The sequence below is a fragment of the Vicia villosa genome, linkage group LG6 (assembly GCF_029867415.1).
Source record: "Vicia villosa cultivar HV-30 ecotype Madison, WI linkage group LG6, Vvil1.0, whole genome shotgun sequence".
Classification (NCBI taxonomy): Eukaryota; Viridiplantae; Streptophyta; class Magnoliopsida; order Fabales; family Fabaceae; genus Vicia; species Vicia villosa.
In genome coordinates this window covers 132,174,776-132,189,534 of record NC_081185.1, presented here as the reverse complement: position 1 = coordinate 132,189,534, position 14,759 = coordinate 132,174,776, and the positions used below count along the sequence as shown (strand labels likewise).

At 32.6% G+C, this 14,759-nt stretch overlaps 3 protein-coding genes and 1 long non-coding RNA gene across 4 annotated transcripts; 2 read left to right on the top strand and 2 right to left on the bottom strand.

The window, feature by feature from the left end:
- Positions 1-1,648: 1,648 nt before the first annotated feature.
- On the bottom strand, positions 1,649-3,052 carry LOC131614698 (SCF E3 ubiquitin ligase complex F-box protein grrA-like). Its single transcript, XM_058886258.1, has one exon. It carries the CDS (start codon positions 3,050-3,052, stop codon positions 1,649-1,651), a length of 1,404 nt encoding a protein of 467 aa, XP_058742241.1.
- Positions 3,053-4,841: 1,789 nt separating this feature from the next.
- LOC131612414 (uncharacterized) lies at positions 4,842-6,872 on the bottom strand. Its single transcript, XR_009287374.1, has 3 exons — positions 6,351-6,872; positions 5,849-5,950; positions 4,842-5,761 (listed from the first exon to the last, which is right to left on the bottom strand). It is a non-coding gene; the product is annotated as an uncharacterized LOC131612414 (long non-coding RNA).
- A 2,200-nt stretch (positions 6,873-9,072) lies between these two features.
- Positions 9,073-9,843, top strand: LOC131614697 (uncharacterized mitochondrial protein AtMg00810-like). The gene has a single exon (XM_058886257.1). The coding sequence runs from the start codon at positions 9,073-9,075 to the stop codon at positions 9,841-9,843; it is 771 nt and encodes a 256-aa protein (XP_058742240.1).
- A 1,619-nt stretch (positions 9,844-11,462) lies between these two features.
- LOC131614695 (uncharacterized) lies at positions 11,463-13,247 on the top strand. The gene is made up of 8 exons (XM_058886256.1): positions 11,463-11,600; positions 11,720-11,773; positions 11,836-11,907; positions 12,024-12,291; positions 12,377-12,489; positions 12,576-12,675; positions 13,019-13,098; positions 13,188-13,247. The coding sequence occupies exons 1-8, from the start codon at positions 11,463-11,465 to the stop codon at positions 13,245-13,247; spliced, it is 885 nt and encodes a 294-aa protein (XP_058742239.1).
- Positions 13,248-14,759: the final 1,512 nt, after the last annotated feature.

The following is a 14,759-nucleotide window of genomic DNA, read 5'->3' as shown; positions in this document are numbered from 1 at the left end:
ACCGCCAACAATCTACCGTCTTCAACATCTTCGAACCTAACAAAACCAAATTTCTTCCCCAAATTATTCTTCCTCGGCGAGATTGCAACCTCCACCACATTCCCCAAACACCCAAAAACCTCGAAGAACGATTTTGCTGAGTGAGAATCCGGAAACTCGGAAAAGAATATGGACGTAATCTCAGCATTCTTATTCCTGCTAACACCTCCTCCCCACGGGAAAACGTCCCACCGCAGACCAAGCGCCTTGAATGATCTTCTTCTGAATGTTTTCCAATCACCACCTTGATTATGAGAAGTTCCGGCCATCGGAAAGTCCACTCAGCCCTAACCCCCTTTTAGAGAGAGGGGGGAGAGAACATTTCTAGAGAGAGAATTTTTAATTAAGGTTTGTATAACTTGATTAGTAACTAATGGTGTTTGAATTACATTAATCATTTAATAAATAACATTCACTCTTTCTTAGTATGATTTTGTTAGTATGATTAGTTATGATGCATGAGGCTACAGTATGACATCAACGTGTAACTTTTCTTGTTTTTCTAAATATTGTTTACATGTATCTTTTTCGTTGTTACCAATACCTCTTTTTAATAGCATAATGATATCTTTACACTAGCAATGACACTCACACCGTATATTTCTACAGTTTTGTTTTTCTAAAACATTTAATAATTATTTTTTTCTTTTCTCTAACACACACCAAACACATATATGCTGTATTTCTTTACGGTGTAGATGTAATTTGTTGGATTTTTGAGGTAAGGATAGCACCCCTCTTTTTAATATTTTAGTTCTATGAATCACATATGCAAATGTGAACATGAGACACAACACCAACACTATTACATAGAAATGATTGAATAAATGAATCTGTTTAGAACAATAGAGTTCAATCCTCCTCTTTGACGATTAATTATTTGGAATAAGTATAATAACTCCTCCCATTTCCAATCTCACTCCATCCTAAGACCTTCTTGATAAATAAAACATGACATATTATATAACTGCAAAGTCTGAAATAAAATAGTACAATTCTTCTATCATATCATAAAGCTTACAAACTCTAGTGTTTTTTTAGTGCAATATACATAAAATCTCCCTGAAACCTACCTACCTTTTTGACGTAAAGATGGATATATTTTCAATCCTAAATCCACTAGATTTCCTAAACAAAAACACCCAGTTGAGAATATGAAACTCATAACTGCAAATGTTGGTTTCATTCATTCATATTTGATAGTTAAATTCATATTAAGCCAGTCAGTCTTGTTTTATATGACTACTACATCATTTGATATCCTTGAAAAGAAACACCAATATTACACAATACGAGTATTTGAGAACCGCCTCTCATATGATGTTCATGCAGAATTACAAACACGCACCCACACATGTCATCATATCTTGAGAGAAACTAGACTATTATCACTATATGTCTGAGTAAAGAAAAACATCATATAAACATCATTTGAATTTCATATAAAAATCTAACTATATTTATATGACTATCATCGATAAAATGACAATTAAATACATCTTATAGAAACAAAACAAAAAATATTTAAGAACTAAAACTTCAGCAAATAAAACATCCATAACTAGCAAATAAGACAACCCCAATGAAAAGAGTTTTTTTCTTTATGTCACTAAAACAAAAATGTGGAGCAATAATCTATTTTTAATGATGGCCTTGATGAACGCATTGAGACAACATCATCATCATTCACTTTATCACAGCATCTCAAATCAATCTCCTCCAGTTGTGTGCAGTTTTCAATCACGCGCGTGACTCCCTTTACTGTGACATATTTACAATATATCAATAATAGTTGTAAAAGTCCATAACAACTCTTTGAGATTTCATAGAGTGTTTTATCGTCAATGTTTGTACCACACAAGTTCAACATCTTTAGCTGGTCAACTACAACGTTTATTTTAAGTTGTCTCACTTTTTTACAGCCGATCAAACTCAGATATCTAATCTTACAACATTTATTTAGAACTTGACAAATACCTTTATCAGATATGCGATCGCAATTACTCAAATCAAAAAGCTGTAAATTAGGAAAAATTGAAGCAAACAATAGGACGATCTCATCGTTTATAAATGAATTTTCAGCCAAATGTAGAGACTTTAATTGAGGGTTGACTTGAAAATCTTTCAAAATATCAAAATTTTGTACCCTCTTTCTCTTAACATATATGCGTTCAATTGTGATTTTATCAAGTGAATGACAGTTCTTAATGATGGCAAACAAAGCTGATTCTGTGAGCTTGGAACATCCACTAAGATTTATAGATATCAAATCAGGAACAAGTAAAGACAACTGGGAAACATGATGATTATTTAGAAAATCAACATCTTGAAGACTCAAATGTTGTATCTCATGACACTTGGATAATAAACCATAAATTCCATGGTAACTATAGCCGCGACAAACGTCAAGAACAAGCCTCTTTAAAGGAAGACCTCCTTTTGCAATAGAGTAAAGCAAATCATCGGATATTTTGGAATACCGAAACTTAAGAGAATTCAAACCCTTCAAACTCATGAAGGAATCAATGTAACGTGAAGAAACATAGTTTGTATCCTTTAGCTCAATTCCGAAAATAGATAATGATTTCAATGTTGGTCTGTCACGGAGAGCCAAAGCAATGGCTGCATTGTTGTCGAGATCATGAGAGGAGGCGAACCAGAGGTCAAGAGAATGAAGGTTGGAGAATCTATGAAAAAAACGAGGGAGAATGCAAAGTTGTGGATAATAAATTCTGAGAGAGAATATGAGACGGTTAGTGATGGAGAGGAATTGTTTAGAGACGAGAGATAAGGAGGATTTGAAGTAGAGTTTATTTTTGTCTTCGGTTTCGTCTACAGGATTGATGAGGAATGAAAAGACACGCTCCCAGCAATCATCTGGTAAGCAAAATTCAGGTTGTGTAGAAGAAAATGATTGTTGTTGTTGTTGAAAAGATTTGACACAAATTCTCTTCTTCTTTCTCAAAGCAATGACAGGTTCCGATAGTGGTTGAGAAGATCTCTTCTTCTTCATATTGACGACGATCTCAGGGGGGTGAAGTAAAATAAGAATGGAATAAGGGTTCCACTCACTAATTTAAAGCGTAAATATCAGGTTAAATACTAAACAAAGGAATATATGTTCACCCCCTTATATATAGTGGATTACCGCCGCCACTAATTTTTCTTTTATTGGAATAACCTTTTTTTTATTATTGCATGGTCCCATCAAATTATTTGACGAACCTTTAAATCTCTAAACCCACCCAAACCAGCTGGCACCCCTAATTTATTATCATTTGTTTATCATTTCTTTAAATCTTTAATTATGCTCATGATTTAATGAAGGTGTAAATTTGTTTACATTGAGTGCATATCAATTTAAACTCTTATATTTTATATATTATAATTGTTATTATTTTAATAATTCATACTAGAATAATTAAATAAAAATTTTAAATTAATTATGTCAAATGATAATTGAAATAAAAATTAACTATTGAACCATTTCAATAAATTGTTTCACTTTAATAATAGACAATAACATCTATTATTAGGATTCGCTTTTCACTTGCTGTGTTAAGTTATTATACAATATTATTTCATTTTAGTATTAAATTCAAATTACCTTGAAAATATTTGTTAAATAATAAATATTCTCTTTTCTCCTATTATTAAATAATATATTATAACATAATCAATTACTTTTAAATCACACATTAATTATTAATTTAAAAATGTTACTAATTTAAAAGTTATGTCTTCTCAATAAAATAAAATAACGGATTTTAGTTAAATTTCCGCAAGAAACATGTTACTCTATGCAATGGTGCTATAGCACGCTACTCTAACCGCCACCTGACAACATTTTGTACTAAACAATGTATCTCAAAATAATAATGTGGTTTCTCAAATTTGGAAACACACTTTTTTTCTTGAAATGTTTACCATCCTGTAAATCAAATACTTCCAAGTACCAAAGCCAATTTCAACAAAATTTGAATTTCAACTTATCACAAAAGCCATACGACCAGTACCATGTCCAATTTCAACAAAATTTTAAAATAAAATTTACTTATAACCTAACGACTACAGAATTATGGATATGTCTAAAATCTGTAACACTAGGAAAAAGTTAGATTTGATGTCATAATTATTTCACATAGTTACTACCAAGCACACTTAGTGGCATCACCAAGAAAAAAACAAGAGAGTCATGGCAGAAAGCCATAAAACAGTCACTGATATCCGCGACGCCGCTGCCATGGCTGATGGCGTAGTAACAAGCAGCACATGACAAAACTGAGCATCATACCTCATCTGGAGTGATTGGAACATCATGATTAACAGCCTTGGTAGCAGCAAATGACAAAACTAAGCATCACACTCCATTATATGCTTATGATTTACCTACTAGATCCTTCAAGATAAATGCATGGTTTGTTCTCTAGAATATATATTTGCTCTCTGGTTATTACAGAGTATATAATGTAACTCATGTCAAATTATTGTATCAAACATGACTATTAAGTTTCTAACCATATCTAAAATGGAAATCCTTTTGAAACAGTCATGTGCACCACACTAATAAAAGGCCATATACACAGATTATCGTAAGATGTCGAGTATTTACCTTTTTCCTCTGTGGATACATCTCCTCAAGAAGATTTAAATCTTTTAAACATTTATTTAAGGTAAAAATAGAATTACATGAGATGGTCCCTGCTATCAATTGGCAGCACATCCAATATTTACTGGGATTTATTTCAGTTTCTATCTTATGCATAAACAATGGTATAATCGAGTTATATTCAAAATCAACATAAGTAAACTCATTGTGGGATTTCAATAAACACCTTGTTTACAAAAATCACCTAAGTTTATACTCAATCTAACTTAAAATCATCTAATTTCAGAAATGAATAGGATGAGAAAGTAACAATATTACCACTTCAGCAAAACAGGATCAAAATCTGCATAGAGTATCAAAACAAGCCATGGATCAATACAAAGTTCAATTTAAAGAAGAGACAACATGTACAAAATCAGGATCATTGAGAGTAAATGTTTATGTACATTGAAATTCTTCACAAACAAGCAAGGAATTCAGTATGAATCACCTTCAGGTTGTTCAAAGACCACTACAAAGCCACATGCTCATTTCAAGTCCAGTTTAAAGCACAGATTAACACAACCCATCATACATGCACTATAACATATTTCCATGTATGTTCATAAGACAACATATGCTAAGTTTCATAAGAGCAATGATGTGCATCCATGTTGCAAAACAGAATTTCAGCATAATTCTACATTCAAACATCATTCAGTCCACAAACATAAACCAACTTCACTCCAAAAAGGGAAACAATTGAAACTCAAAACAAAGGAACAAGTCCATTTCAAACATTTCAGTACACTTATTAGCAACTGAAGCTCTGCCTCTTAAACATCGTTAAAATTCCATTAAAGCCATGAAAGTTAAAATTTCATTAAAGCTGAAATAATGAAAAATGGTTAAAATAAAATGATACTACCAATAAATAACTTAAAAAATTAACAATTGGAGTTTAACAACCTTATACGTTTCATGTATACCTCAACTGACATAGTCAAGTTCGCCGGTCTTAAAGGCATCATCTTGAATCAGATATGTTGTCACGCTGTTTTAAATATATCATAAACGTGCAATTGAATAAGAACCTAACCAGTTTCAAAAGAGGGCATATGCAAATCTCTGAACCTACAAGATACAACTACTAGCAGTTAAGAAACCACTACAACAGAGACATAAGAAACCCTAAAACATAAGACATTCAAATACACCAACCTGCCATTCTCACAAAATCTGTTCCAGTGAACCACTTCAGAATTGGAAAATCACTTCAAATTGAATCATCATTATAGTTGATGTGTCCCTTGATTAAGCTTCCTGAGTTCGATGCAATAGCACCCCAAACAAATCAAAAATCGAAAATGTCATATTCAATTCCACATGGTTAACTACAATAATAACAAAATCAGTATACTCAAGCACTTCTAATATGTTAAAATCAAGTATACACCTAAATTCAAGTATACACCAGACACACTTGTATAATCTAAAAGCTAATCTAAACAGTACCAAAATCTAAACCTAAACTCCAAGATGGAAATGCATGTCAATTAAGATTAAATGTGTTGTTCTGTTTTGTGTTAACCTTTTTTTTATCATTAGGTATTCGGTATTATAACAATCAGAGGCTGAAATAATCATGATTCACCTAGTGTAACGCTCAGCGAGAGTGAAAACGAACAAAGGAAAGCGCAGAGAGCATAGGTCGGAGACTTACCTGAAAGGATTTGAGTGTTTCAATCGTGCAAGCGAGAGGAAAACGATCAGCGGATAGAGAAAGATGAACTCAAGCTCTTGAATTTGCGACTTAAGATGAAGTCTCGAAACCCTAAGATTTGCAAGAGGAAACATTGCAAGTTGACTAAATGAACATCAAATAAGAACATCAAATTTCAATTTCCGAGATGAAACGGAGAACCAAAACCGCTGTGAACCCTAGGGGTATGTTTGGATATCACAAAATGAACGGAACAGAATGGAATGGAGCGGAATGGAATGGAACGGAGCGGAACGAATGTACCATTCCATTGTTTGGAAATTTTAGAACGGAATAAGACAAATTATTCATTCCGCCCAAATCAGAGGGGAAGGAATATGGTGGTAAGTGATGGAATGGAATGAAATCCATATCACTCCTTTCCGCTCCGCTCCATCAGTTTTTAAATTATCCAAACAACGGAATATCATTTTATTCCATTCCATTCCGCTCCATCCGATTCCATCAATCCAAACAAAGCCTAGAACGCAAACCTTTCCCTTTTTTCTTTCTTTCTCGAAATCCTCTTTTGCGTGTAAAAGTAGAACGAGAGAAGACATTTATTTTTTTTACTAATTGTCTTTTTAGTTTATTTATAAATTTAAAAATAAATACTGATTTAAAAATATATATTAGGTTGATAAGAGGAAAATGAGGTTCATCAAACACGAGCTACAAAAATGTGTATGGCCAGCTAACTCCAAAAATGTGTTACGATTTCAAGAGACCTAGAGGTATTCTTTTAAATTGGTGGCGTTGGATTTGGTCCAAATCAATTCCTCCTTCAAAATCGTGTATGGTTTGGAAATTGTTGCACAATAAGATAGCCACAGACGATCAATGGAAACGAAGAGGTTTTGCTTTCCCGTCTAGGTGTGATCTTTGTAAAGAAGAAGAAGAAACTTCTCACCACTTGTTTTTTCTCTGCAAGTTTGCTTCTCAGATTTGGGCTTGGGTCGGTTTGATGCTTCGGCTTAATGATTTGATCCATAGCTGGGAAGATGTGAAAAAGATTTTCAACAAGAAGGCAGCAGGACAGTGTAGAGCATTACATGGTGCTATTATTATTTTTGTTTTTAATATCATTTGGCAGGCTCGAAACAAGGTACAATTCCAAAACATTAGCACTAGTGTTTCTTATTACATCTCCTGTATTTTGGATGCGGTCTCCATAGCTGGAAATAGCGCGGCTGGATCTCACTTGGATATGCAGGATTTCATAATTCTAAAGAGTTCGCGTGTAATCATCCGGCCTCCCCGAGCTCCGCGAATTGTTGAGGTTATTTGGGAACCCCCTCCGATGAGTTGGGTTAAAATCAATTGTGATGGGGCTACTGTTGCTCCTTCGGGAAACTCTGCTTGTGGTGGGATTGTGCGTAATAGTGAGGGTGGGTTTCTTGGTGCGTTTGCCATTCGGTTAGGTATTTCTTCTTCGCTCATTGCCGAACTTTCCGGTGCGATGTTTGCAATAGAGTTCGCCCGTGAGAATAACTGGAAATATCTTTGGTTGGAAACGGATTCAATGGCGGTTGTCAAGGCTTTCAAGTCTCCGTTTTGGGTTTCTTCTATTATTGAGAATATTCGTGAAGATTTTGTAAAGAATCGGCTCGGTTTGTCATTCTTTAGGTTCGTCTCTTATTGATAGAGTTTTGGTCTATGTCCCCCCTATTGCTTTTGTATCAATCTTCGTTTTTTAATAAAGCTTCATTTAAAAAAAAAAACTACACCGTATACAGAGAAACAAGGTCAATCGGAGCCAAAGGCGGAAAGGTTGATTGGAGAAAATATATATTATTATATTAACAAATAATTTATTTTCAGGTTTTAGCTCCTCGTAAAATTTTTTTTAAAACAATCCTCGTAAAATTACAAGGATAAAACTGTAAATTATTATTAAAATTCCCCCCCTCCCCTTGTGAACCAAACATATTTTTAAACAAAATTCATCCTCCCCCTCCCCTCTTTTGAACCAAACATATATATAGCTACATAAAATCCCTCCTCTCCCTTTCTCTTCTTTTCCCTCAATTAAAATCTCAATCCTCCCCCTCCCTCTCATTTGAACCAAACAAACCCTTTAGGTCAATTTTTTTCTCGAAAATCACTCCTCTAAATTCTTTTTCTAAATTTTTTTCGTTCCTTTTCATTCAAATAAGTGATTTTACATATATTTTAGTTTTTTTTTGTGATTTCCTCGTCTTAGTGTGACGTTAAGTTGATGGTTGTTTTATTGTGACATTATCTTGTTTTCCTTTCTTAGTACGATGTTTGTTTGCTTCTAATTGACTGATTAGTTTTGATTTAATGCATATTCTATCAAAAATTTTGACATCGTCAATGTTGCAGACTTGGAGTGGCATACATTTTAAAGTTCAAGTTATTCCAAATACATTTAAAGAGTGTCTGTTTGAATGGCTATCTAAATGAAGAAGTGTATGTTGAACAGCCAAAAGGTTTCGATGATCCATCCTTTCCAAATCATATGTTTAAACTAAATAAGGCATTGTATGGTCTGAAGCAAGCTCCTCGAACTTGGTATGAGAGGTTGACTGAGTTTCTCGTCAATCACGGATATAGAAAGAGAGGAATTGATAAGACACTCTCTGTCAAAGAGAAGGATGGAAAACTTATGATAGCTCAAATCTATGTGGATGCCATTGTCTTTGATGGGATGTCAGATTAGATGGTCCAACATTTTGTCATGCTAATGAAATCTGAGTTTGAGATGAGTTTGGTGGGTGAATTAACCTACTTTCTTGGATTACAAATCAAGCATATGGAAGACTATATTTTTCTTTGCCAAGGAAAATATGCAAAGAATATTGTGAAGAAGTTTGGGTTGCAGAATGCTAGTCACAAAAGAACTCTTGCTCATACACATTCGAAGCTATCCAAGGATGAAAAAAAGTTTAGTGTTTATCAAACTCTATATAGAAGCATGATAGTTAGCCTCATCTACCTTACGGTAAACAGATCAGATACTACTTTTCCTGTTGGAGTATGTGCTAGAAATCAAGCAGAACCTAAAGTAAATCATCTCAATCAAGTCAAAAGGATTCTGAAATATGTGAATGGTACATGTGACTATGGGATACTGTACTCACATAACTCAAATTCTATTTTATTGGGTTATTATGATGTTGATTGGACTAGAATTGTTGATGATAGAAAGAGTACATCTGGAGGATGCTTCTTTCTAGGAAACAACGTGATCTCATGGTTCGGCAAGAAGCAAAATTGTGTATCTTTTTTCACTACTGAAGTTGAGTACATAGCAACAGGTAGCAGTTGTTCTCAACTTGTGTGGATGAAGCAAATGTTGTCAAAATACAATCTCCAAAATCCTATTCAACATAGTAGGACTAAGCATATTGACATCAGACATAATTTTATTAGAAACCTTGTTGAAGACAAAGTCATATCTCTTGAGCATGTGAATATTGAAAAAGTATAAGACTATTGTACTGATAAAGTATAAGACCACATATATTAAAACTGATATTCATTAAAGTATCTTCTATAAAGAAATTTAATGAATACAAATTGTGTGAGAAATTTACAACAAAAGTGTCTCCGCCTAGTTGTACGGGCGCTAGTAGGGATGGGCAAAACGGGCCGAGTTAGACGGGTTCCGGTCCAAAATCCTAATCGGCCAAACCACGGTTGATCTATTGTGACCCTATACCATCCAATTTTTCTTACGGTTGATGGTTTTTCAATTTTATGGGTTACCGGGCCGGGTGAGACGTGTAAAGTTTCAGAAAACATGATACTGGTACCATTTTTTCAATAATATTATCATCAATTCTCATATTTGTAAATTTTATTAGTCAATACAAAAAAATTAATATCATTAACTCGTTAGTATTATCAAGGTATCAACAAACTTAAAACGTTAACACAAAAACAAAAGAATTTGAGATTTCATAAGAAGAGAAAATAAAAAACAAGTAAAAGACTTTGCAAATTCAGATTGTCTTTTATTTTCAAATTATAAAAGATAAGAAATAGAAAAGGAAAATCAGAGAAAGAGAGAGAATGGTTGTATTCAAGAAAGAAGGCGTACTAAAATATTAATATTATATATAAATGTCATAAAAGAGATACCCAATCATTAGTAATATATATAAGGAGAGATATTCTTACTTAAAGAGTAAGTGTTGAAGAGTTACTCCAAATTATTAAAAATTATTTAAAGTCGTTAAATTAATAAAAAGCAATAGTTGATTTGGAGTAACTCTTCTACACTTAAATTAAATTAACAACATACTGTAAAATTTTGGAATAATCATTTGAGATTAAATTGTACAATTAACTGAGAATTTCATTTGTTTGTGTGATATATATATATATATATATATATATATATATATATATATATATATATGAAAACGTAAGAATAAATAGTTAAATTAAATCTAAGATTTTGTTGTTTTAAATTAAATATTACAGTAATTGTTTTTGTTGAAATATGCTTAAATTTCATTCTTTAGTATTGTTTTTTTTTTATAAAAGCCAGAACAATAAATAAATATTTAATCTAACATATCATTGATTTTATAATATTATATGTCTAGCAAATGATTCAAGAATAATCTATAATATAAGAAAATTAGTTGTGATGAAAAACACCAAAACAACATTTTGCCTTTGTCCTCCACCTCATCAAATTAAGGGAATTTTGTGTCCAAAAAAAAAAATTTTGTAACCATTTTGTACTTTTAGTTAGAACTCAATCATAGTTACTTTTATTTGTGTACAAAATTTTAAAATTTCTTGCTACATAGTTCATGTGGGACAAAATGTAACTGAAAAAAAATACATTTTTGTAACCTAAAAACACTTTTACCAAGATTCAAACTTTCCCTACCCCCAAGACCAAGATTTTCCGCCAAACTATCTCACTTCCATAACACACTCACGCCACCTTCTTTCTCTCTCATAAAAACCACCTTTTTCTATTCCTCTATCTCTTCTGACTCTTCAACTCCACCTTCAACTTTCTTCTTCTTTAGCTTTCTTCTTCTATTCCTCTTTCTCTCTCATCAAATCAGTGCATTTTCTCATTTCCATATGGAACAACCGTTTGAAAATGTCAAAGACATCAATGAAAGCAAGGAGCTCTGGAGAATATCAGTTTGTGTTCATCACAAATGGAGTGTGGTATCAAGGAGTAAGGAACATTTTAAAATGATTCTAGTTGACAAGAAAGTAAGCATCTTTTTCGCTTTTTTATGCCGACTGATTACAATAAAAGCTGAAGGCTTTGATATTTTGATGGTTTGCATGATGTTATTTATGTTGCTGTAATGTGTGATTTTTATTTTTAGGATTTACGTGATGTTGTTGATAATTCTCTTATATGTGGTTTTATTGTTTATGAGGTTTCTATTATTTTCTTTGCTTTTATTGTTTATATTGGTGTTATATGTGGTTTTAGTTTTAGGGTTTACGTGATGTTGTTGATATATTTGTTATCTGTGTTTTATCTGATGTTATCTATGTTTTATTTGTTCTGGTGTGGGGCTCATGTCTTCTGGTTTATTGTTTATGAGGTTTCTATTTGTTTTATCTGGTTTATAATATTAGTTTGGTCTTATGAAACTTATTTATTTTCTGGTTTTTTTATTCAAGGGTTCTGATATCCATTGCAAGGTCCCAACTTCTTTAAAACAAGCTTTTAATTATGTGTTAACTGTTGACAACACTTACACAATAGCCAATTTTCATGTCTCTTTGAATGAACTGTTGTTCAAACCCTCTAAACATAAATATGTCTTGACTTTTATGGGTGGCACATCAGTTGGTGACCAAAATAAACATCAAATACCACCAAAATCGCTCAACTTCACACCATTTACTGATATTCTTACTGGAAAATGGAAAAAAGATGTCTTCATAGGTATGCAGACATATTTACATACTATCACAAACTTTTATATATTATGTATAAATTCTAATGTTTTTTCCTTTCATGGTCTACGAAGATCTGATAGGAATGGTCACAGATATTGGATACACACAAATTCACGCCGGTTCCAAAAAACAACATATCAACTTGGTTTTGAAAGATTTATGGTTTGTTCAGTTCAATAGTTTTGTATCTAATACTTTTATTTTTATTATACCTACACTCACAAGTTATCTTCATCTTTTATAAACAACACTATCAATTTTACTCTTTAGGAGGGATATGCCTTGCAGTTTCATGAATACCAGCAACAGAAAAAGGATTCACCTACACCAACGGTGATTGCTTTGCAATATGCCAAGGTCAAAGAAGAAGGTTGTTATTCTTAACTGATATTGAAGTTTTCTTCCTAGGTTAATATATTGCATTTTTTTAAGTAACCATGATCTACTTTAAACTAGGGAAATACCCATTATGTGTTTCAAACACTTTTAATGTCACAAAGTTGCACATAAATGGTGATCTACCTCATATTAAGGAGTTTTTGAATAGGTTTGGGGATATGTCATATATGCATTATTTTTATTCCTTCTTATACATTATAGATACTCCATATTGATTGTATTTTTTATGCCAATTTACTTAGCATAACAACAACTTCGTTGGTCGGTACATCAAGCCAGAGTATGACTTTCACAATTCTCTCAAGGTTCTGCAGGTTCTCAACTGACCCCATATGAAAAATTTATGTACAAGACTGTTCTTCTGCCTCTAAGTGAAATTGTCAAGCTGAAAAACGTATGTACTTACACCCTTTTCCGTTTTATATGTCTAATACTCAACAACATTTATAATTTTCTATGATGATCTTGAATACTACCTTTCAGACCAATCCTTGTGTCACGGTTGATAAGATTCAGAAACTCATACCTGCACATGGAGGCTAGTTTTACCAAGCTTGCCATGAATGCCCAAGGGTATCCAAGGGTGATAGCCACCTTATGTCTGTGGTGCTGACCACAATACTGAAACAGAGATTTTTAGGTGAGCCTCATGATTCTCCAACATAGTGAATATGCTTCTCATTCAATTATTGATTTCTGACGGGATTTGTTTCTTATGTACAAAATTCTAATTGAAGCTGCCAATGAAGGATTTCAGGCAACATTTGTTCTGTGGGACAGGGAGTGTACACAAATGTTGAACTAACTGCTTCCCAAATGCGCAACACCATAATTGAGGTCAATTTCTAACATACTCAAAATATTAATAAAATTAGTAAAGTACTAAAATAAAATAATATAATTAAAAAAATAGAGAGTTACAATGAGTGCATTAAATTCCTCTCTTAGAAATCGTAACATAATGTTGGGAGTGACTGACATAGCTTTATTTTCTAGTTAGTGATGACAATTTGTCACCATGATATTTTATCAGTAGTTTCTAGTGTTTTTAATATATTTAGAGGAGAAATACATGGTTTAAATATGAATTTTGACAATATTTGATACAGAAGAAAAACTTGTGAATTTCCAGATCATGTTACATCATGACGTATATATAGTAATTTAATCATATCTTGGACTTTTTAACTCTGATTAAGGTGGGACTAACTACAAATGAAAGTTAACAAAACATATATCAATTGGTTCCACCTATTCATAGATCATCATAATGAAAGGATTGTATTTCTTGGAAAACCTTGAAGTATTGCATCTATTTGATCTCTTTCAGATATATGATCACCAATAGCTAGTAAGGAATTAACTATTGCTTGAACTCAAAGAGCATGCTTAGAAATTGAACGATTACCTTCTTGCTTGATTTTAATCATGATCTTAATTAATGAACTTGAGTTTTCATTTGAGAATTGAAATACTTGTGCACCTTGTCCAAAAATGCATACACATGTTTACATGAAAGAACACGAGGTAGCATTGCTTCAGAGGTTGTTGTTGAAAGTATTTTGGGTAAATATTTTCTAATATATCGTATCCACAGAGACTGAGTCAATAGTACTGCCGTTCTATATTCAAATTATAATGAGTGGTAAAAAGCATTGGTTTTGATTATTTAGTCTAAAAGTGCGTATAAGAAAGTAATAATTAATTGACTGAAAGCTTAAAGAGTGAGTAACAATGGTGATGAATATGTTGAGTTCTAGGGTTCATCAACCTATTCATATGCAATGATCAATTAATCCACAAGTGAACCATTATATAAGATATTATCTTCATTCATCCTCAAAACTGACCTCATGTCTAAGATCAATTTAGAACCACCTCTACCAGTACGATATTCGATCTCTCAGAATAACAATAGGGATAAAGGGAATTAAACACAATTATTTATGAAAACTTATTCATAATCCCATCTTTGAAAATTAAGAACAAGTCAATATAAAAACCTAGGACAAAAGTATGAACCCTATCTCTCGATTGATAGTTCAACGATGATAT

What these genes read in the sequence shown, in the direction of transcription:
- LOC131614697 (XM_058886257.1), top strand. Translation starts at nt 9,073, where the DNA reads ATGGTCCAACATTTTGTCATGCTAATGAAATCTGAGTTTGAGATGAGT.
- LOC131614695 (XM_058886256.1), top strand. Translation starts at nt 11,463, where the DNA reads ATGGAACAACCGTTTGAAAATGTCAAAGACATCAATGAAAGCAAGGAG. An exon ending in TGATTCTAGTTGACAAGAAA is followed by an intron (nt 11,601 to 11,719) that starts GTAAGCATCTTT and finishes TTTTATTTTTAG; the next exon opens with GATTTACGTGATGTTGTTGA. An exon ending in TTGTTCAGTTCAATAGTTTT is followed by an intron (nt 12,490 to 12,575) that starts GTATCTAATACT and finishes TTTACTCTTTAG; the next exon opens with GAGGGATATGCCTTGCAGTT.
- LOC131614698 (XM_058886258.1), bottom strand. Translation starts at nt 3,052, where the DNA reads ATGAAGAAGAAGAGATCTTCTCAACCACTATCGGAACCTGTCATTGCT.